Genomic DNA, 25,134 nt, shown 5'->3' on the forward strand with positions numbered 1-25,134 from the left:
ATTACCCATGGGAACGAAGAGTTCCAACCTAAACACATAATTTCTCACCTAGGTACAACAAATTGTGGCAGGAAATGAGTCAGGTTAAGATAACACATGAAATATCTACAATTGGGGAAAATAAATTCACACACACATTTATTTATTTATTTTACTCATTTATTCTGGTAATATGTTGTTGACTGAATTTTAAAAGTAAAATAGAAAAACAATCAATCATTTGAAAAAAAAAAAAAAAGAAAAAAAGAACCATATCAAAAAAAAAAAAAAAAACCACATTGAGATGCGAAATTACCGATCACTGGCGGATGTATTAGTCAGGAAAAGACAGTTGGAGCTTACACTCACCTCTGTTGGAATAAAAACATAGCATGACCCTAATGTGAAGGAATTAACGGACTACCAAACAGACAGAAAATCTAAGGGAACAAAAGTCAAATAACTTTTCAGGTTATTTACAGAATTTCATTCTTTCAAGCTTGTGTGTGTGTTGTGCTGAGGTGTGGATATATGCTTTAATTCAACTAATTTTGGAATATATATTTGCATTAAGAAGAGTCATTCTGGAAAGACTATGTGCCCCAGTAACCTATAATGAAAAAAGAGTCAACTGCATTTCAGATCTTGTGTTTGTGTGTTCTGTGATGTGAATATATGTTTAAAATCGGCGAAATGTAAGTAATATCTGTGAAATAAATGTGTAAACTTAAAAGAACAAACAGTTCTTTTAAGTTTATGTCAGTGATGTGTTATGCATATTTAATTAAGATCACTTTTGAAATCACAGTGAATTCACAGGTGTTTATTTATTAATCTTAATTTTAGACAAATCAAAATATTCTGATGAATTATGAATAAAATATGAACTCGAATTAGAATATGAATAAAATATGTCTGAGCTATGGAAAAAAAAATGTGTTTGAGGGACACCAGCATATAATTAAATTATTCACAAAAGCCTAAACGCTGCTGCCACTAGCCTCTACTATACTCTAAGAATTCCCATAGTCATTAGAATATGAATATAGAATAAAATGTCTGAGCTATGGAAAAAAAAATGTGTTTGAGGGACACCAGCATATAATTAAATTATTCAGAAAACCCTAAATGCTGCAATATTGTCTCTATCGACTCTACTCTACTCTAAGAATTCCCATAGCCTTTAACAGGAAAGAAATATCCCAAAATATACTGGAAAATTATTACTGCCATCTATAGACAACCAAACACAAAACTTGACGACAATGATGGATGTTTGTCACCCTGGGAAATTCCAAGATATCTTATCTCAAAATCATCGCCCACAGTTTCATAGGCAAAACAAAACACCATGTGATATCACAGTGACATATGTTCCCCCGAAATTTCCAAACATTCCAAACTTTATCTTCATCTGAAATCAACACACATACACGTCATGATTCCTTATCTTATCTTGATCTGATTAAATCAAAGAAAAGTGTCCTACCAATCATGACACGAATCTTTATCCACTAATATATCTTACTTTTCCATTCAAAACAATAACATCACTTATTTAGAACTAACAATTCACGTCACTTATTTACATCTGATAATAACACACACACCCACGACATGATTCCTTATCTTATCTTGATCTGGTCAGAAGTGCCCCACCAATCACGACACAAATCCTTATCTCTACCATCACCTATAATTCCATACGTGAACCAAAACACAAGAACTGACGTCACTGACACATATGCCCCCAGGGAAATTCCAAACTCATGACATCACACACACAATGATGTAATCAAATGAACAACCAATCATGTCATGATTCCTTATCTTATCTTGATTTGACCTGCCATACTACTGGTGGCAAAAGCTCTAGCTTTGCCACTGCAATAATGAATCATAATTCATGCATATGAGCTCGTGTCTCAGTCGCAGCTGAAGTGCATGATATTACACTATTATAATTCAAGGGAACAACTGTAAAAAGTCCCATAGATTTAAAAAAAAAAAAAATCATGAACAGTTAATAGTGAACACTTCCCAAAACTTGGATATCCACATGCAATCTGATCGGTTCAGATTCAGATGATTTTGTAGAATTTCACGTTTCTAGGAAAAGGCGATCGAATTTGAACTTGCTGTGTGTGAATAGCACACGAAGCAAGGCCAGACTTGTAGGATTCCAAAAATCTAATATACAGTCTTGATGCTCTTCAATTGTAATCAATGCAAAACGGTCAGTCTGTTCAAAAGAGAAAGATGACATGAGTACTTGATAGACACCTGGTAAGGAAAAAGATGGTAAGGAAATTTCTTCTTTCCTACCTTTGTGCATGGTAGGAAAGAAGAAATTTCCAAGCTGGTTTGATAGAATATAGATTGAATTTTCGAAGGAAGCATTGTTATTTGTTCCGAGATTACTTTAAGATAGGGTATTGAAATTATTTTCACATCAGACTGTAGTCTAGTGCCTTGTTCTTCAACTTGTGGTGTGTCAAAAATTTCTTTGTCTCTCAGAAACAATGCTTCAGCTACGTATATCAAATTTTCTAACCTCTAAGCAGCATCAGATGTTGCACTAGCTAAAAATTGTAATTTTATAATATTGGATTTAATAAATAAAATACCATCTACATTGGTTTATGTTTCTGTCTTAGCAGTTAGCTGGTCCGCGAAATATTTCTCCTATTTTCCTGGTCCGCAGGTGTAAAAAGGTTGAAGAACGCTAGTCTCGTGGAAGGATGATAACTATCATTTTGTTTAATTGTGGGATTTAATATCCCCTTAATTTAAATGTTTTACATGGTCGAAATGAAGCCTATTGGCTCTTTGCTTTAAATAACTTATGGGTGCACCTTTTTGACAACTCGTATAGCAGAGTATATAAGTTCTTTTCGCTATACCCTTAGTATTATACTTTGGTCTAGCTACTCACTGATGAGATCTCAATAAAGATCGAAACTGGTCTGGGCAGTGACCTCTCACCATAATGTATAACATCATACATCTCCTAGGAGATGGGTTTTACATTATGGAAAATACTAAGAATAGCGATCAGAACTTTCTCCACCTTTGCAATGAGTTACCCTAGTTTGCACTACGTACTTGAACTATGTGCCTTAGCTTACGCTAGTAGTCGCCGATACGTTTATAGTTACTATATTTGGCATGAAACTCTTTGATTCCGATCTTGAGTTTCTTATTTGGTTTTAAAACTATGTGGGATTTAATATCCTCTTAATTTAAATAATGTTTTACATCACCGAAATGAAGCCTATTGGCTCTTTACTTTAAATAATATCATTTTGTTTTTTAAATGGTAGTTTTGTTGTATTATTTTATTCAGAATAGCTAACAAAAGGGGATCAGAAGAGCAGACGAACTGAATAAAATTAAAAGCAATCTGATATGTAATGGATACAACAAAACTACAATTCAAAAAGTATTGATAATTATCATCCTTCAAAAGACTACACTCTCATGTGAAAAGAATTTCAATGCCCCAGAACAAATAGATTAAATATAAATTCAATCTATATTCTATCAAACCAGCTCGGAAACTGTTTTCCTTCCTGCCATCCATAAAGGCTACATTACCACCTCTTTCTTTACCAGGTATCTATCAAGCACCTTGCTCATGTCATCTTTGCTATTTTGGACAGACCGGCCATTCTGCCTTCATTAGAACTGAAGAACATCAAGACTATAATTGATTTTTGGAATCCGAGAAATCTGGTTTTCCTTTGAACGCTATTGAAGCAAGGTACAGAGTTCTTTGAAACTAGACTAAACTTCATTCCAGCAAGTTAAAATTCGATCTTTTCCTAGAAACATGTAACTCTATGAAATTGTCCAAACCTGAACTGATCAGACTGCATGCCATTATCTATGTTTTTGTAGCAGAACAGGCAAGTCACCAAGAGAAGATAATATAAACAGAAAACTTATTAAATTTGCAGGTAAAGAATTTAATACCAGATTTATAAAACTTATAAACTGAATATACAAAGAAGGGAAAATCCCCAAAAAGCTGGGGTAGAGTTTTAGTGATCCCAATTTAGAAAAAAGGACAAAAATCAGATTGCAATAACTATCCTGGCATCAGCCTTCTCAATACAGGTTATAAAATCTATGCATAGATGTTTATAAAAAAATTAATATCATGTATAGGATCACAGCTGGGAGAAGAACAGAACGGATTCCATAAGGGAGGATCATGTATTGACTTGGCTTTTATTTTAAAAATAATTATAGAAAAAAAGAGAATACAATATTGAAACACATAACTTTCATTGATTATATAAAAGCATTTGACAAAATTTTGAGAAACTATGAAAAACTCTACTGGAATTCCTCTATGTCCTAAAATGTGCTTATGTGAGGTTCACTCAAGCTCTAATATGGCTATCATTTCTTTTCTTAAATCTACTGGCTATTGATGCACTCATAACCCATTCAGACATGTATACTATACATTCACTGTTCTTTGTGAATAAAACATGCTTACTCGTGGTCATTTTTGTAATTTATCACACTTCTAACAGTTATTGTCATTTTCTTCCTTGGCTATGTTTTACCATTCATCTTTTTCACACTTTCTAAATTGTTTTACTCCAAACAATTTTCATTCTTTTCAAAGCTATTCCCCACAAGGCCATTCTGACCTAACTTTTGAAAACTTCAGGAATGTAACTTCATCCATAGCCAATCAGGGATAGCTGGCTCAAGTATATCAGTAATTGGCTTCCGGGGAAGCGTATGGCAGTCAACTTCTGCCATCTCGTCACCTCTAACCATACCATATATATTATTGTCTGAAATAGTTAGAGCTCTACAGTCAAATTTCTAGAGTTGTAGGATAAAAAAAAACCACTCGACCATTCTGTAAGATATCAATAATGCAAACCAGTTGATTAAGAAAAAGTTCCCCTAGTCAATGACTAGAATTGAATTTGGACTGAACTTTTTTTCAGATGCAAATGCCATTTTCAGATGACTACACATTTCAAAAACATTACATCCATATTATTCGTCTAAATTGCTTTATGAATTTTTGATGATTAATGATGATTTATGGCTTTATGATGAATCCATATTATTATGAGAGACCTCCAGTGAGTCAAAAGGCCATACCATTCACATCAGCTGTCATACCTGTTCAATTCATTCATGTTATTTGCACACACAACATCCAAAAGCAATCCATTCCAGTCATGCACTATTCTATGAGATAAATCTAGCCCTAATCCCTTCTTGTCAGCATTCATTCTCAACTTCCATGGATGCCATCACATCCTTTCCCCACCCTCCATAAAGTGAAAAATTTCATCTATTAAAATTCTGATAAAACAGATGTTTGTGAGTCTCAATCATATAGTACCTCTTTCTCCTGTTTGCTAATGTCTGCAGCCTACAAATTCTCAATGTCTTCATAATCAGTATTTTACAATCCTCACATCATTTTTGACAATCCTTTGCACACTCTCTCTCTCTTTCCACTGTATCAGAATCACCACAGAAACCAGGAGACCAGACTTGCATGCAAGAGTCCAAGTTAGATCTTATCAAGGCCTTGTAAAGAGGAAAAATGACTTCCTTATCTTTACATGTCAAGGTTCGTTTGTGGTGAAAGTTACGGAAATTGTCCCATGACATGCGAATAACCACTAGGCTACTTGGTGTACAGCTTGGTGTTGGTAAGGAAATGGCCAGATTAATCTTAGAAAGAGATATGCACAAAATGAAAATTTGTTTGAGGTTTGTGCCATACACGTTGACATTAACACAGAGAGGACTGTGTTGCATGTTGTCAAAATTTCATCCATGCAGTTGATCAAGATTGTGATGCATTGCAAAGAAATGTCACCTGTGATGAAAGTTGTTTTCAGTTTGATCCAGAAACAAAACACCAAAGCATGGAGTGTCTTCTCCACAGCAGAAGACAGTTAGGTTGCAAAAATCACCTGTCAAGCAATGTTTTTTTTTTTGACACTGTTGGAATTATCCGCTGTGAATTTGTTTCTGGGCGGCACCACAGTGAATGTTCAGTATTATTTAGGAGTAATGCAACTTCTGTATGTCTGCATGTAATGTGTCAGAAAGGAATTATTACACAACAACTGGTTTCTGTTGAACAACATATCTGCACTGCCTGTGAAGCTGTTTCTGGCTTTGAAGTCAATCTGTGTGATCGAACATTTTCCCTATTCACTAGTGCAGACTTTTTCCTCTTCCCAAAGATGAAGTGTGCCTTGAAAGGGGAGCGCTTAAGAAACATTAAGAATATCCAATGCAGTGTAACCCAGACACTGAAGGAGGTTCCTATTCAAGACTCCCATTGTGACTTCAAACATCTGTATGACAGACGTCAACATTGTGGAGTTGGAGGGAGATTATTTTGAACTTGTGTAATTGACAATTCCAAATATAGTTCTCTTTTTGATATAATAATTGTTGTCTCATTACTTAACAGGCACAGTGTATATATCAAACATGATGCAGCTTACAATTATTTTTTGTGCTACTAATTTCGCACTAAAATCAAATAAATGTCTTTGCCATATAATGTTGTTTGAATGAATTTCAAATGGTGGGGGATGGCAAAAAAAGTGTGAAACTCCCCTCCCCTTTCTTCTTAAGGCTTGGCATCACTTAAGCAATCATTGCAGAGGTCCTTTTTTAAAATGTTAATGATGGTTGGGCAATCCTTTTCTTTTTAGAAACCTTCTTGCATGGTTGTGTCAAATTCCAATCTCTTGAATTTTCTCTCACACACACCCACCTAAATATCAAAGAGAACCTTAGATGATGTTTGCAATAGGAGGAAAAGATCATAAATCCTCAGTGTTTCTGCACTGAAGAAGTAAAAACCTAATTATCTCTGTATAACATTAGGTAATATCATTTAAAATCAATTATTTTAAAGAGGCAGATTATTCATTTCTGATAGGATATGAATAATTATTTACTTTTAATTGTTAAAGTAAACTTCTGGTCTCCCATAAGCAAGGATGATGGTTTAATAACTATTTGATATTCACAAACATCCATGTCAAAATGGAGTTTGAGGTTGGAAAGTGGAGATGCTATCTATTTGGTTAACCAGACTTTTAGATATATACAGGTAAAAATATAAAGATTACAAAAAAGGAGAAATTTAAATTTAGTATTACAATATTTCTAATCAATCCTTTCTTTTAGGCTTACACGGTGATCAGAATACATTTTTGGAAAATTATGGAGACAACTACCGTGTTTGAGTAAAACTTTAGTTTAATATAAACCAAAATCAACACTCGATGTTTTGACCTTCTTATCAAGGTCATCTTCTGCAGCATATACACTATATACAGAGAAACAAGCTGCACTACAATCTACATGATTTACTAAAGTTACTGGCCAACAGTTACAATAATTATTGGCCTGACCTCTGGTGAAAAAAAACCTTGACTACATCAACGATAGACTCCTATTATTATTATTATCTATTGGTTACAAAATTACATTGGGCTGGAGAGCAACATGTTTATATATATATATATATATATATATATATATTAAAAACATGATTATACATATAAATTTCAACCAATTGGTATGAAATATCAAGTAGGTTCAATATGTGCCATCCAGATTCTTGGAATTTTCATGCCGCCATTATTGTTGATATTAGGGTGGTTAATCAGAATTTCGAAGGCTTCTTTAAATTTTCTTTCATACTAGGTTTTTGTATGGTATAAAGCGCAGGTACTTTTCCAATCAATTTGGTGTAAAGTGTTGAGAGCATGATCTGAGAGGCCTGTTTCACCAAAATTGTTATATTTAATGTGTCTTTTGTGTTCTTTTTTCCTTATAGGGATTGTACGTCCAGATTCACCAATATAAGATAAGTTACAGGTGCAGTAAACTGCAGGATGTGCCAATGGGAGGAGAGGATCCTCAGAGGAGTTGAATATGTTTTTTAATTTTGTAGGTGGTTTTAAAGGTGGCATCGAGATTATAATGTTGTATGATTCTGTTGATTTTTTCTGATAGCCCTATAATGTATAGGATGGCTATGGTTTTACTGTAAACTAAATTCTTTTTTGATGAAGTTTTATGAAGAACTTTATTAATAGTATTTTTCTTATAGCCATTATTTATAAATGTGTTGCTAATAATTTTTAATTCTTGTTTAAGAGCTTGCTGATTAGAGCAAATTGTTGTAGCTCTGTTTTTAAGGGTGTTAATGACTCCATATTTTTGTGATGGTGTGGTGGTATGATTTAGCATGTATGTATTGGCCAGTATGTGTCGGTTTGCAGCATAGATATGTTGACGATGTTTTCGTTATCTGGCCACATGCGCGACAAACATTAGACACATTCCTTAGCCACCTGAACAAACAACATGAATGCATACAATTTACTATCGAAATTAAAAATCAGAACTCACTCCCGTTCCTGGATACACTGGTCACACGTCTTCCTTCAGCCGATCTATCCTTCACGGTCTACCAAATTCCAAGAATCTGAATGGCACATATTCAGCCTATTTAATACTTAGTATCTAGCATACTTTAGAACTTTAAGCAACCTTCAGCTAGTATTGGAAACTATTCCATACCAATTGGTTGAAATTTATATGTATAATCATGTTTTTAATATATATATATATATATATATAAACATGTTGATCTTCAGCCCAATGTAATTTTGTAACCAACAGATAATAATAGGAGTCTATCATTGATGTAGTCATGGTTTTTTTTTTTCACCAGAGGTCAGTCCAATAATTGTTGTAACAGTTGGTCAGTAACTTTAGCTAACCATATAGATTGTAGTGCAGCGTGTTTCTCTGTATATAGTGTATATGCTCCAGAAGATGACTTTCATAAGAAGGTCGAAATGTCAAGTGTTGATTTTGGTTTATATTAAACTAGTTTTACTCAAACACAGTAGTTTTCTCCATAATTTTCCAAAAATGATTTCTAATCAATAGATGGCATCGTATTGACTATGTGGTTCCATGAAAGCATTTTTGTAATTAGTGTCTGATATGTTGTTTAATACCTTTGTTATAACTAAAGAATAAGGAATTATGAAAAATCAGATGTAGTGATTTGAGTTACTTCTTTTTAACTCAGAAAAGCATCTCATAATAAAGGAAAAAATTATATACATTTTATGAATCTATACAAAAGTGAATATACACATAATTACAAATATATATATGTAGAACATTTATAACACACAACAAATTTAATGAACATGTGAAAAATCTCTTTAGACTATGTTATTTTAGATCTTTGGTGTTTTCTGATCACAAAACTTGGTATTAAAGAAACAAGTGCAACAGCAGCCATTTTTAACATTGTACTCCAAGTGAACACATCGCTTAAAGATTTCAACTCTGAAAGAATCACTCCTGTTTGTACACATATAAAATTGTAAGGCATCAGTCCTAAAAAAAAAGGGATAAAAAATACATACATGGTTGTATATACTTTTCTGGAAAAAAAAAAAAAAAAAAAAAAAAGAACAATAGAATATAGTCATGTGAATTATGTGTAGAAAAACATATGATTAGCTCCATCTTATTACAAAGGACAACTTCGTGTGTGCAAGATTACATAAAAAATGCATATGAAAATCATTAAATAAATACCACTGATGTTAACAAAAGCAAAAAAAAAAACATAAAAATCTCACCTAATCATGATTTACTTATGTTTAGTTTTTTTCACAAAAAGTGCTGTTACACATAGTGATTTTTCGATGCCAAAAGATAAGTTCTTTTTGAAAGAATTTAAAGATAATTAACTTATTCTTTTTTGCATTATTACATTTCCATTTCTGAGTGTTTATTTCTTTGTTTGATTATCTGGAAGGATAATTGTTGAAAGTTTTTCAATAGGTTACACTATAAATTAAAGATGCCAAGAAATTATATTCTTGGTTTCATCCTTTATCCAAGTGTAAGCAAAGTTTGAGTGTGAAGTAATCTTCATGTACACAGGGGCTAATGACTTCACATCAATTGCCTTAGTATCCCTGATATGTCTTGCAATATGGTATGTCATGTATAATGCTATGCACTATGGGAAGGGCCACTATCCACACCACTTTCGATTTTTATTGAGGTATGTTAAAGTGCGGTGATACGTCTACAAATACTCTGAGTGCTCAACAAAATCACTACTAAATTCATCACTCCTGACCTGAATCACTCCAGTACAGGAAACTCGTCATTCCCTCCACTCACTATAAATTAAAAATGGTAAGAAATTATATTCTTGGATTCTTCCTTTATCCAAGTGTAAGCAAACAAATTTTGAGTGTGAAGTATATTCACAACTAGGCTACTTGTATATAGCTGATAATGGCTTCACATCTAATGACCCGAGAAACAGTTGAGAATAACTGTGGAAGAGAAGCTTGGTGAAGAAGCTGATTTTCATCTTATTTATACAATAAGAAGCAGGATCAGATTTTCACTTTACAACAAATAGTTGAGAAATCGCGGAAATATAACAAAGATCTGTATCACTTATGTTTATTTTTTTTCACAGAAAGTGCGGCTACACATAGTGATTTTTCAATGCCAAAAGATAAGTTCTTTTTGAAAGTATTTAAAGATAATTAACTCATTCTTTATTGCATTATTACATTTCCATTTCTGTGTGTTTCTTTCTTTCTTTGATCTGGAAAAGATATATGACAAGGTGCCAAGAGAAAAGCTCTTCAAGATGCTACAGTTAAATGGGACATTATATTCAACAATACATACTCTCTATTTGAGCTGTAAGACAACAGTTAGAATTGAAGGTACAGGAAAATGGTTTGATGTTAAATCAGGTGTGTGACAAGGATGCACATTATCTTGACTGTTATTCATTATCTATATGGATTACATTATGAAAGAAAGTGGTATTAAATCTGATATCAAAATTGACCATGTGTTAATCATAGTTTATGATTAACATGGCTTTACTTTATGTAGATGTTGTTATACTTCTGAATAAATCTAACACGCATCTGCAAGACACCCTAACTAAATTGAATAACTGTTGTAATAAATTTGATATGAATATCAGCAATAACAAAACAAAGACAATGAAAATAGGCAGAAACGTTGAAAATATCACTGCACTGTGATTGAGAACTTATAGAACAAGTAAAACATTTCAGCTACTTAGGCACAGTTTTTAGAAGATGATAAATGAAATATGGAAACAGACAGCAGAATCAACAAAGCTGGTATGGTAGGAAGTCAACTGAATAAATTTATATGGAGTAGGAAAGAAGTTGGTCAAAACACTAAATTAGCTGTATAACAAGACAGTGTTCAAACCAATTTTAACTTATGGATCCTAGAGCTGGATTAGAAATAAAACTTTTGATCAATGACAGGAGAGCAAACATATGAGGAGAAAGATTGGGGAATATGGCAATATCATATTAAAAATGAGGATATTAGGAAAGAATTTGGCATTGTTGGAATCCAAGAATGTATTAGCAGAGTTAATCTCAGGTGATATGGTCACTTAAACAGAATGAGAGAGGAAAGATTAGCACAACAAGTGTTCTCTGACAGGTTGACAGGAAGAAGACCAAGATATAGGTGGATTGATAAAGCAAAAAGTGCCTTAGAAGACAGAAATATAAGATCTGATCATGTTGGAGTCTTTGACAGATAACAGATTGATCTGTAGGAAAAATTTTTGACAGGAAGTTAGTAATGATGCAAGTTCTTCACGTAGTACTAACATAATATCCTACACCGCTTGAGGGTACATGTCAGGAATTTCATGATGACTTCATATCAATTGCCTTAGATCTGGGTAGTGGTCCATTCCATAATTCATAGAATTATACATGTACATAGGGATAAGTGCCTTGCAGTGTGGGACTAAGGCAATTGATGCAAAGTCATTAGCCCCCTATATACAAGTATAGTATGCCCACACTTGTTAGAGCTTCACTTGGCTTTGTGCCAAGAATAGTCGATTCATGGTGAAGGGGAGAAAGAAATGAAGGATGCACTAATTGGTTGCAAACACACGAAATCACGTGCTTTCTTGTCTGTCACTGTACTAGTAGCTTGATTTTTGTAATTGCTTTTCTGCATTAATTTTTTTATTATTAATTTGTATGATGGATCCAGTACAGTCAACAAGTTCTGGTGTTAAACCTTTCAGTAGTAGCTCTTGTAAAAGAATATTGAATAATGTGCTGACATTCTGCGAAAAAGAATCGTTAGAAGGCAGCCTTGTTCCCTTTTCTCAAGTCATAAAATGTGCAAGTGCAATTGCGGGCGTATCGGAGTTGACTGTTAAAAGAATTCGTATGGAATCAAAAGGTGAAGGTAAGCCAAAATTTAAATCTCCTAAAAAGCGCCAGAAGGGAAAAAACCATTGAAAACATAGCTTTGAATGATTTTGATGTAGACGTTATAAGAAGAACTATTCACGAATTTTACGTGGTCGAGAAAAGAGTGCCAAGTGTTCCGAAATTGATTCCTGTGCTGAAAGAAAAAATTAATTTTCCCTTGGAAAAGAAAAACTTTAAGGAAAATACTTCATGAAAAGAATTTTGTTTCAACAAGCCCAGAATAAAAGGAAACTTATCATGGAGCGAAGTGACACTGTTTTATCTGGAATGCAGTATTTGAGAGCAATACGACGTTTCAGGGAGGAGAAAAGACTGATTGTGTATGTAGATGAAACTTGGATTCACAGTAATTTAACTTATGGAAAATGTTGGCAATCTAAAGAAGAATGTGGAGTGCTACAAACCAGAAATGCCCCGTGGCACATAATAATTTTGTGTGCGGGTGGAGAAATGGGTTTTTTTACCGAATTCAAACTTTCTATACAAAGACAATTCAACTACTGGAGATTACCATGGGCAAATGAATTCTACGATCTTCGAAAAGTGGGCAGAAGAAAAACCGATTCGAAACCTTCCTAAAAATGCTGTTGTTATAATTGATAATGCTTCATATCACTCCATTCAATTAAACAAAGTTTCAAATTGGTCTAATAAGAAGCAAGTTTTTATGGATTGGTTCTCTGCAAATAACATTTCTCATTTCCCAGATATGCAAAAAATTGAATTGCTTAACTTGATCAAAAGAAACTCGCCCACAACTAAACTATTTAAATTCGACTATTTAAATTATTTAAAAATAATTTAAATAATTTTTTATAAAGAAAATAATTTTTAAATAGAATTTAAAAATTATTTAAATTAGAATTATTTGAATTTAGAAACCATTTAAATTTAACTAGAAATCCATGCTCAAAGAGCATGGATTCCTAGCTTTGAGACTACCACCATATCATTGTGATATTAATGCTATTGAGTATGCTTGGGCAGAAGTGAAAAATTTCATTCATCATTGCAATGTAACTGGAGATATTGATAAGTCGAAACTGTTTTAAGCATTCAGAACAGGCGACTGAAAGTATTACAATTCAAAACTGGGGAAAAAATTGCTCTCATGTCACCTCATTGGAAAATATGTATTGGGACAGAGATAGAATTATCGAAGAATTATGCGAACCTTCGGTGATCAATTTAAGTCAGAGTGATACCAATTCAGATGACTATGAAGATTAAAAGGATTTGATAATGGTTTTTTTTTTCAACCTTTTTTTTTTGCACGGTTTTGTTAAAGAGTCACAAGTCATAAATAATTAATCGGTTTAGGACACTGAAGTGTCTCAATTCTCTCAACTGAAGTTTAGAATATCTAAGTTCATTTGAAAAAATTTCTGCTTTTCTGTACAATTATTTTTATTTTATACAAAACTTTCTTAAAAATAAATTTCGTTAAATTTTTATTTTATGTTATACCTTTTTTAATTTTGTTAATACTCTACGTACATTTTTTCCAACTGTTATACAAGCAAAATAGTTACCACTTTAAAAACTACAATGTTCGTAAAAGAAAAGCTAAATTTTCCGACCTGCAATAATAAACAAACTCATCCCAGAAGATGGATTGATTACCCTATTATCGGAATGGATTCTCCTTTTTGTGACATGCGCAGAAGTGTCGAAGGGTCTCGCATCTGTGGGCGTACTATAGCCCAGTTGTGAAGATACTTCATGAATAAATGTGTTTGCTTATGCTTGGATAAAGGATGAAATCAAGAATATAATTTCTTGGTATCTTTAATTTATGGAAGGATAGTGTGTACTTAATTTTGTGGTTTTCAAAGGATTTATATTTGTTTTATTGAATGCTATACTGTGAGTTATGGCACTGATGCTCAAAATAATGGGGGGGGGGGGAAGAAAGGGAGATTTTAATGTACATGATTTCATTTGCTGCAGCATATGTGAAATGTATGTACTTCATAGAATGAGAGATTGGAGAAGAACAAAACTGGATGGTGTGTTTGTCGTGTTTCATGAGTGACATGGATATATATATATATAGAGAGAGAGATAGCACATATATATATATATGTGCTCTCTTCAGCTGACCCACAAGAAGCTTCACAAATGAGAGATCAAGTTTTATAGGATAAATCAGAACTATTACACTGTTGCTATGATACAACAGGAAGAAAAATATGGAATCTTGGAAAGAGCATTAGATGCTAAACATTTAAATATTAACCAAAGTATTAACTTGTCTGAATATATCCTAACCTTCATTAATCAAGAAACATTCTCATGAATGCATAAACACACAGAATGTTCGAAACAATTAGAAATAAATAATTTTCAAAAAATAAGTCTCTTTTGTATAACTGCATAACAGTTATCACCTTTGTTAGTCTTTACTGTTTTCGCTACTAGTTTGATAATTTACTCCAGAAGAAATCCTGTACAATTGGGATGACATGTCGTGTTACTAAGTAAATCGATGTTATGAACTTATTTCGGTGTTCTGCCTTATAAACTTTAATCAAATATTCATAAACCGGTAAAGTTTACATACTTATATATATATATTATATTCAGATATATTCAGTTATAAAATATGGATTGATCCAATTATTTTACAATGCCAAAACAAAGACTTCTAGGCTCTACTCTGATAGTTACGCTTAAGCACTGATAGCAGTTCAATTATGAAAAACACAACTCTGTGACACAAGATTTCTTTGATATTGAATGAGAGTTTTTGTCCTCTTAAAGTTTATTCCTGATCTATGACGAGATCCATCAGTTCAAAACATTTGTCAAGCTAGCAAAACTTTAATCAAAAAATCCTTAATACAAGGTAAATGTATGAGTGCTGGGGTAGAGCTTGTCATTTATATAGGGGTAGCCAAGGCAACTTCAATGCCACAGGTTGTATTCTCAAGAGTTCTCTGGTTGTTTTTTTTTTGAAACTTTCTAAGTTTCTATATATATATATATATATATTTTTTTTTTTTGGGGGGGGGGGGTTATGATATAAGGATTGTTCTTTTTATTTTCTCATTTTCATCTGATTATGTGGTTAGATGAAGTACTATTATATACATTTTTCAATCTTTCTTCATTCTGCAATTTGGCTGAAGATTGCTGAATTAAATTTTATAAACAAATGTTCTGAACAAAAAATATTCATGCATGAAAATTTTTCATCAGTTTTTAATGGGTATTTTTTTTCAGAACATTTGTTTTAAAATTTGATTCAGTATGCTTCAGCCAAATTTCAAACAGAATATTTGGTATTCGGTTATTTAGCCAAAGCGATGCATCCCTAATATTTATCTCAGCTGTTTACTTTTAGCAGTACAAGAAAAAACAAACATAAGTACTATGAAAAGTACAGGAAAAACACAAACACTATGAAAACAGGCAGTTGAAAATATTAACTGCGTCCTGAATGGAGAACTTATAGAACAAGTAAAACATTTCAATTTAGGCAGTTTTTAGAGAAGGTGACAAAGTCAATATGAAACTAAAAATAGACAACAGAATTAGCAAAGCAGGTATGGTAGGAAGAATAAATTTATATGGAATAAGAGAGAAATTAGTTAAAATACTAAACAAGCGATACACAAGACAGTGTTCAAACCAATTTTAACTTTTAGATTGAGAGCCATGTGAGAAATAACACTTGACCAAAGACTGGAGACCACTAATATGAAAGTTCTGAGAAATATTAAGGTTGTGAACAGATGGCATGAATGGCAGTATCATATTAAAACCGAGGATATTAGGAAAGAACTCAACATTGTTAGCATTTAGCAACATGATAGCAGAGCTAATCTTAGGTGGTTTGATCACTTAAATAGAATAGGAAAGGAGAGGTTATCAAATCACCCTTTCCCATATTTTTTTTGCAGCCAGACAAGAAAAGACCAAGAGATCTAGGTGGACTGATGCAGTTAGAAGTGCATCAGAAGAATGAAATGCAAGATATGGAGTCCTGACAGATTAATTTGGAGGAAAATTATTGATAAGAAGTTAGTGAAGATGTAAACTTTTCATATAGTACTATCATAATAATAATAAGAAGAATATCCTACATCCCGCAGGGAATATAATGTACAAGACATTATATACAAAAGTGTCTTCATTTTACATCTCCTGAGAGAGAGAGATGTGCAAGATATATCACGTACATACACCTTTTTGAATCTCTGCAAAGTGAGAATTTTTCTACTACTACAAAATGAAAACAGATTTGTAGCAACATTAGGTACAGAATATTTTGAAATAAAATTAGCATATCTAACTGGTTATAATGCAGATCATTAATGATCTAAATTTGAAGATGCAAGGAAAAGATAAAAATGTGCTTAAACTCACAGACTACATTCAGTTCTCTCACAGAATTATGACTATATAAAAAACACAATGGCATCAGGAATGTTTCATGTTTCCAAATTAATGAACTTGTCAACAAAGAACTACTGCAACCTGGGTTGTTAAAAGGAGAAATAACAGAACACCTGACTTAACTTGAAAAAGAATTCTATAGGTATTTGCCTAATATTAGAGGAAACCGTAGATTTGGTGAGAAAGTCATTTCTTTGCAATGCTGATTCCATTCCTGATGAAATACAAGAAGAAAAACTGCTCTTTGCAAGAGCAGTTTTTTGTCATAGTGGACATAACATTAACCTCCCTACTGGCCAAGGTGGATGAAATAGTGAGACCAAATTGCACTTCTTATCCATGTTATTCAATAGGTGTCACAGAATCATATCCAGAATTAGCTTGATGTCTCTAGACATCGTGGCCGGTTGGGGTTAAAGTTCCACAGCAGATTAATAATTGAAGATCATCTTCACTATGCTTTGTGAAAAACTGGCTTGAATTTAAGAGGGTATTAGTTCAAAGCAAACAGTATCATGTCATATTCGTTTTTTTTTTTTTTTTTTTTGCATATTTTTATACTCAGTATATATTTTTGTTATTGGTTAAAATGATCTTTAATTCATTTTGAAAAAATTCTTTTTTTCTTTTTAAACCGAGGTTACCGTATCTCCAAAAGTGATTTTGGGGGTGCACAAACATAAAAAGACTTTGGGAACCACTGTTTAAGAGATCTTCAGGTAGCATATAGTTGAGTATTAGATTTTCTCCATTAAATTTTGGTAATGATTTGTTGCTTTTAGGAATAGGTTGAATAAAAGCAAATCTCCAAGATGCAGGATAGATACCAGTGATATAGGAAAAACTAAAAAGTCAGCATTGGAGTCAATTCTGGAGATAGATATCATATTGGAGCAATATTGATGCAAAATCAAATGATACTATTGTGTAATCATATATGGTGCTTAACTTTCTGATAGTTGTAGAAGTTTCATACAAGGAGAAAATCTGAGATTGTAAAATGTGCATTATTTTTTCATAGCTGTTTGAGTACCTAAGACTTTACAAATGGTCAGTGAGGATTAATATTAATATCTAAATATTAATATTTAGATAAAGTTCAAGAATATGTGAACTATGAATTAGATTCAAAGCAAGCTCAACACATATTCAAAAAATTTTGTCCAAATATAGCAGAAAAGATTGCAAAGAAAATAATATAAAATCAGTACTATTTATAAATTCGTAACCATCAATTTAACAATTAATACTTACCGATTAACACAGATAAAAAAAACATATGGAGTGGAATGTTGAAAACTGGTGATGCCATATTAAGAAACCAATTTGGTGTCATTGGAAATAATCTTAGAAACAAAAGAAAGAATGGTAACCTTGCCCAATTCTCTTCAACCTGTAAAAGGACGAAATGCATGCAGATGTTAACCAAATTATGTGAAATTAATTTAAGGCACTATGTTCTGCACTATAAAAAACAACACGATTCTACAATGGATAGTTATATTATTAACAAAACTGAACACAAAATTTTTTAAAATGCATTTCTTAAAATACTACTTATGAAATGATAACTAATAATTAAGGAATTGACAGCGTACACTAGAAATATAAATTAAATAAACTTTAATATATACTTTCCGATATTTCGGCAAACGTCACATTGCCATCTTCTTGGGAAATTAATACAAAGACCCGTGCACACAAGTACCACATAACAGCAAATGAGAACTGAAGCTAGGAAGCTAACGTTTTCCTAAAGTCCTGATGGTGCCCCCTAGCAGGTGGCTATATTGGTAGTTCTTGGCCTTTGTGAAGTTCTTCTGATAAATGTTTCCCAAATTTGGGGCAGTCTCATGCATCCAAATTTGTTGAGGTTTGGCATGTTCCTAAGGGCTGAGGCCGATTCCATGAATAGTCTTTCATATTTGAACTTGCTGCAGTGTATTACTGTGGCTTTCTTCCATCTTATTCTGTGGCAAGTATCCAGAGCGTGGTCTGCAAGCCAGAGTGGCTGTACTGGTGAAATCAGATGTAATCCTTGTGTTCTGAGATTCTGATATTTGCTGTCCTGCCTGTTTGGCCAAAGTAGGACAATTTACAGCTACAAGGGACCTGGTATACACCAGGTAGGTCTAGGGGAAGTGGTTGGTCTTTAGTGGAGCGGATAAGGGATGCCAATTTTCTATGTGTCTGTAACAAGTGTTCAAGTCATGTTTTTTTAAGATTTTGTTGATTTTTTCGGAGGTGCCTCGGATGTAGGGAATGGTGATGGATTTAGAGTAATCTTTTTTGTGAAGGGGGGAGGGGGAAGGTGGGTTGTGGATAACTGGTTTAAGTATTTTTTGGATTCTTTTTTTGGGGGGGAGGGGGTGGCCATTGGCTGAGAAAGTGTCACGGATGTGATTTAGTTCAGTGGTTAGGGCTTGATCATTTGAACAGATTATTTTTGCCCTGTTGAATAGTGTCTTAATACAATATTGTTGTGAGGGGGGAGGGGGTGATGGGATTGTTGGTGAATGTATCTGCCTGTATGGGTGGGTTTTCTATAAACTGAGAAAACCAAGGTTCCATCAGGTTGGCGGGTGACTAGTGTGTCTAGGAACTACTTATGAAGTTACATTATATTATGTATTCCAACTACTACTCCCATATTATGCTAAGATAAATTGTTACTACTGAGGATCTTTATTTTGTTATTCCTTACTTCAGAGAGTTTATTTTTCAGATATGTCTGAATCCTCATTGTAACTTATTCTGTAGAACAAGTAATTAAAAATTTTAAGTTTTTGATTATTATGTCATTTAGAATCATTTACTTCAAAATGGGCATTTGAATGCAAAATTACCCTCCCCCCTTGAGAAAATAACATTATAGGTTTGATTATAAATTAAATTTATATATGGCTTTTTTTTTTTTTTTTTTTTTTTGTAGACTATCCTGTGTAGCTCAGTGGATGTGGCGTTTGCACACCACCGCGCTAGGCCGCACGAAGGAAGTCTTGGTTTCGAGTCTAGTCGGCGACTAGAGGAAATTTTTCTAAGCCTTTTTTCGACCGGTTCTCGAGTTAGTCGATCTCTGGCACGGGCAAGCAGGTTTTTCCTCCCGGAAACTCGGGTTTTTCGTCCTGTAAACTCAAGAAAATCGACCGTAGAACCAACATTATTTCAGACATTAAATATATTGTGTTAGGGTTAGAGACCACGAGATGGCGGCACATTTGAGCCGTCTCTCTTCACTGCGTACCGCTTAATTAGTGATAGCCTTGGGCCATCTGTCTCTGATTGGGTACCAGTGGAGATTGAACTGCCCACTCAGTCTCCAAAAGTTAGATAGGGCTAAATGGCCTCGCCTACTCCCGTATATACGGGAATAAAAAGGCGTTAGCTGATTTTTTTTTTTTTTTTTTTTGTAGACTATCCTTGGTTATTCCAAATATGCTTGGCCATCTGCAAAGAATCAAGCATCTAAAATAGAATTTTTCTGTTTGAATTCCTTCTTACTTAGTTAGCTTCCATTCTTTAATTATTTCAGCATCAAATTCCTGATATGTACAATCAAAAGGGTGTTTAGGATACTAAGACACCACTACATGATTATGTTTATATTATATTAAACTCCTATCAACAATTTTTCTCCACATTACTATATTACTTCTTAGTGCTCCAATATTGTTATGCCTAACATTGTGTTTCTTAGGTACTTCTGACTGAATTTTGAACTGACCCACTGTGACCTTGGTCATCCTCTGAATCTCTTTCCTGCCAGGTTGGCATCAAATACCCATTTTGCTAACCTTTCCTCGTCTATTCTATTTAAGTGGCCATACTACATTACATTAGCTCTGCTCACACATTCTTGAATGCTGACAATGTCAAGTTCCTTCTTAATATCGTCATCTTTAATATGATTCTGTGATTGGTGCTATCTGTTCAGTCCAGTAATTTTTCTCAGAACTCTCCTATCTGTGGTCTCTAGTATTTGACTATGTGCAGTATTTGATCCATAACTTAAAATTTGTTTAAACATAATTAAAGATGCCAAGAAATTATATTGGTTTAATCTTTTATTCAAGTGTAAGCAAACAACGTTTGTGCCTGAAGTATTTTCAGGACTGGAGCAACTCATATATAGAAGCTAATGACTTCACATCACTTGCCTTGGTATCCCATAATGCAAAGCACATATTCTTGCAGACATGTATAATGTTATGTTATGATAAGGGTTACTATCCAACAAGTCACTACCAAGACATGTATGATGCATAGCATTATACATGTCTGCAAGGATATGTGCTTTGCATATATCCTTGCACACATGTATATGTGATTTGCATTATGGGATACCAAGTAAGTGATGTGAAGTCATTAGCATCTATATACGAGTTGCCCCAGTTCTGAAAATACTTCAGAAGCAAACTTTGTTTGCTTACACTTGGATAAAGGATTAAGCCAAGTATATAATTTCTTGGTATCTTTAATTTATTGTTTAAACACAGTCTTGTATACTGCTAGTTTGATGTTTTGCTAATTTCTCTCTTATTCCATATAAATTTATTCAACTGAGTCCTCCACATCCCATAATATCAGTTTTGCTTATTGTGTTGTCGATATCTAAATTTAATTTACTATCTTCACTAAAAACTGTGTCTAAACATCTGAAATATTTCACATATTCTATAAGTTCTCCATTGAGTATGCAGCTGAAGTTTTCTATGTTCCTGCCTATTTTCATAGTTTTGGTCTTTTTATGATTGTCAAGATTGGAAATGATTGTCAGACACAAAAATATTTTTGGAAAATTTGGAGAAAAAAAGCAATGCTAATAATAATGCGATAGCTGTTGGATTTCGGCTCAGGACATGGACTGGTTATTACTAACACAATGTTCCAACATAGTACACAAATTCACATGGAGAGAAGAGGTAAGGAATAAGAAAAGTCTCATTGGCTATGTTATTATTGAGATTGATGTTGTCTCACTGGTATAGGACACTAGAGTGTACAGAGATTTGGAAATTGGAAGTGATCATCATTTAGTCTTGAACAGTATAAAATTGAATTTCATATTGAAAAGAAGAACATGTAAAAAAGTTTTAAAGAGAATAAAAGTTGAGCAGCTCTCAGATGTGAACTGTAGACTAAAATACACAAAAATTATTCAGGAAAAAATGAAAGGGTTTGAAAACAGGAGATTCAGTGGCAAATCCTGAAGAAAACATTGATTGATTGATTGATTCAGCCAGAAGCATGTGTTGAGGTTTTGAGCAAGGATAGAAAATCAGAACTCCATGGTGGACATAGGAAGTTAAAGAAACAGTGAAGGAAAAGAAGAAAGCATATCAAAAGTTCCTGGCAAATAAGTCAGTTTGTGCTGACTTATTTGCCAAGTGAATAAGTGAATACAGAAACAAATGTAAGAAAGTTAAACACTATGTAGAACTAGCTAAACAAAAGTCATCGGAAGACTTTGGTAAGAACATAGAAAATAAATATCAAGAAGGTGGCAGAATATTCTGGAGGTTGTTGAAGAAACTCAGAAATGGAGGAATGAGTGCTGTAAAAATTAAAGATGATAAAGGTGACATGAAAACTGGTGAAAAAGATATCCTTGATTTATGTAGTAATTACTTCGAAAAATTGCTAAATGAAACAATCAGTGATAGTACAGTTGTAAAAAACACTCGACAGGCATGCAATCAGGAATACATATCCATACTTGAAGTAGAAAAGTCATCAAAAGCCTGAAACGTGGAAAGACAGTAGATGATATTCGACCAGAAATGATCAAGTACAGAGGTATAAAAGCCTTACAGTGGCTGAACTGCATAGTTTAGAAGGCCTGGACAGAGGGACGAATTCCAGATGATAGGAGTAGAGCTCTTATACTATCATATATAAAAAGGAAATAAAACTGAATGTGAGAATTACAGAGGTATTTCCCTACTGACTGTTCCTGGTAAGATTTATGCAAGTATACTTGAGAAACGGTTCAGAAAGATTATAGAAGGGAAGGTTGGTGAAGAACAAGCTGGATTCAGGCCAAATAGAGGCTGTCAGGATCAGATTTTCACTTTATGACAAGTAGTTGAGAAATAATGGGAATATAACAAAGATCTGTATTTAAGTTTTGTAGATCTGAAAAAGGCATTATATCAAGCAATACTTAGTCATTATTTGAGTTGTAAGTCAGCAGTTCAAATTGAAGGAAGTGCAGGAAGATGGTTTGAACTTAAATCTGGTGTCAGACAAGGATGTAAATTATCCCCTCTGTTATACATTAACTATATGGATCACATTATGAAGGAAAGTGGTATTAAACCTGATATCAAAATTGGAGATGTTAATCTCAGCTCTTTACTTTATGCAGATGATGTCATACTTCTAAATAAATCTGGTACAAGTCTGCAAGATTCCCTGACTAAATTGAATAACTGTTACAACAGATTTGAAGGTCAGCAATAACAAAACAAAGACAATGAAAATACACAGAAACAGTGAAAATATCACCTGCATTGTAAACGGAGAACCTATAGAACAAGTAAAACATTTTAGCTACTTAGGCATGATTTTTAGTGAAGATGGTAAATTAAATATGGAAATAGTAAAAGAATCAACAAAGCCAGTATGGTAGGAAGTCAACTGAATAAATTTATATGGAGTAGGAAAGAAGTTGGTCAAAATACTAAATTAATTGTATACAAGAAAGTGTTCAAACTAATTTTAACTTATGGATCTGAGAGCTGGGTTAGAAATAAAACACTTGACCAAAGACTAGAGACCACCGATATGAGAGTCCTGAAAAAGATTAGGAACATGAACAGATGGCATCTATGGCAATATCATATTAAAAATTCTTTCCTAATCCTATTAATAATAGGATATTAGGAAAGAACTTGCTATTGTTAGCATCCAGGAATGTGTTAGCAGAGCTAATCTTCTTCCTGCCACTTAAATAGAATGGCAGGAAGAAGAACAAGAGAGGAAGACCAAGATATAGGTGGATTGATACAGTAAAAAAAATGCCTTAGAAGACAGAAATATAAGATCTGATAATGTTGGAGTCTCGACAGATAACAGATTGATATGGAAGAAAATAGTTGATAAGAAGTTAGTAAAGATGAGTGTTTTAAATATAACGGGGGGGGGGGGTCCTCAACCTACTTCATCCTTGACATGAATCGTTTCGACTTTACGGCAGTAATCCCATAAATTATTTAAAAAATAAATTTCGACTTGAAGCAGCACATTTGTGAGCGTGGCGGAAGAATAAGCCGTTACGCGCCGTTTGTTTGGGAGAGGTGGCATCGCTTGGGTCCCAGCATACACTCTTTGGGTACCGTGTACTTTGTTTACATCTGCTCTCTCACTTTTGTGTTTTGTTTTTTGGTAACTTTTTACCCTTCAATATGGCTCCCAAACATAAGGCAGACTCTTCCGATGGCAGTGTTGAAGATAAGGAAAGCCATTACATTAGAAGTGAAATTAGACATTATTAAAAGTCCAAAAAAAGGGAGAAACGCCAACGAATATTGGCCGCACATTGAACTTAAGTCGTACCACAGTCAGGACTATTATCAAGGATCCTTGAACTCGTGAAAGGATTGGCACCCATGAAATCGACTGTGATTACGAAAAAATGTAGTAGGCTCATGATTGAGATGGAAAGGCTTCTTGTTCTTTGGTTGGAAGACCAGCATCAACGCTGTATCCCAATTAGCCTCATGTTAATTCAAGAAAAGGCAAAAAGATTGTTTGAGGCATTGAAAAGTGAAAGTGGGGGGGGGGGGGGGAACGAGTGCAGGTGAAGAGTTTAATGCTAGTAGAGGTTGGTTTAAGGCTCGGGGCAATTTACATAACCTTAAGGTGGAGCTGCTAGTGGTGATGCAGCTGGTGAGTTTCCTGAGGGGTTGACTGAGATAATAAGGGATGGGGGCTACAGTGCTCAACAAGTGTTTAATGTGGACGAGACAGGCCTATTTTGAAAACATATGCCTACTTGTACCTATATCGCCAATGAGGAGAAGGCAGCACCAGGCCATAAAGCTGATAAGGAGAGACTTACTTTGCTTCTTGGGGCTAATGCTGCTGGCGACTTAAAACTGAAGCCCTTGTTGGTCTATCACACTGAAAATCCAAGGGTAGTAGAGGGCATTTGGAAGGATCAACTGCCTGTCATCTGGAGGTCCAATAAGAAGGCATGGGTGACACTTCAAATCTTCGAGGACTGGTTTACCAACCATTTTGTGCCAGAAGTTCAGAGGTACTGTACTGCCAAGGGTCTGCCCTTTAAGGCATTTTAGTGCTAGACAATGCCCCTGGTCACCCTGCCCACTTGGATGACTTTCACCCTAATATTAAGGTGGTTTACCTTCCACTAAACACC

The 25,134-nt window shown here is 33.9% G+C and overlaps 1 protein-coding gene across 3 annotated transcripts in view; it reads right to left on the reverse strand.

The window, feature by feature from the left end:
• Nucleotides 1–9,118: 9,118 nt before the first annotated feature.
• Nucleotides 9,119–25,134, reverse strand: part of LOC150108213 (transmembrane protein 41A-like) — a 79,146-nt gene continuing 63,130 nt past the window's right edge. For all 3 annotated transcript variants that reach the window (XM_090415658.1, XM_090415659.1, XM_090415660.1), the window contains exons 5-6: nucleotides 18,006–18,144; nucleotides 9,119–9,420 (exon numbers count right to left, since the gene is read on the reverse strand). In XM_090415658.1, coding sequence (XP_090271784.1) covers nucleotides 9,248–9,420; nucleotides 18,006–18,144 — 312 coding nt within the window. In that variant the 3' untranslated portion in view covers nucleotides 9,119–9,247. The remainder of the gene's footprint in view (nucleotides 9,421–18,005; nucleotides 18,145–25,134) is intronic.

Source organism: Typopeltis vanoorti, chromosome 3, assembly GCF_054136105.1.
Source record: "Typopeltis vanoorti isolate ZY-2024b chromosome 3, IOZ_Tvanoo_1.0, whole genome shotgun sequence".
Lineage (NCBI taxonomy): Eukaryota > Metazoa > Arthropoda > Arachnida > Uropygi > Thelyphonidae > Typopeltis > Typopeltis vanoorti.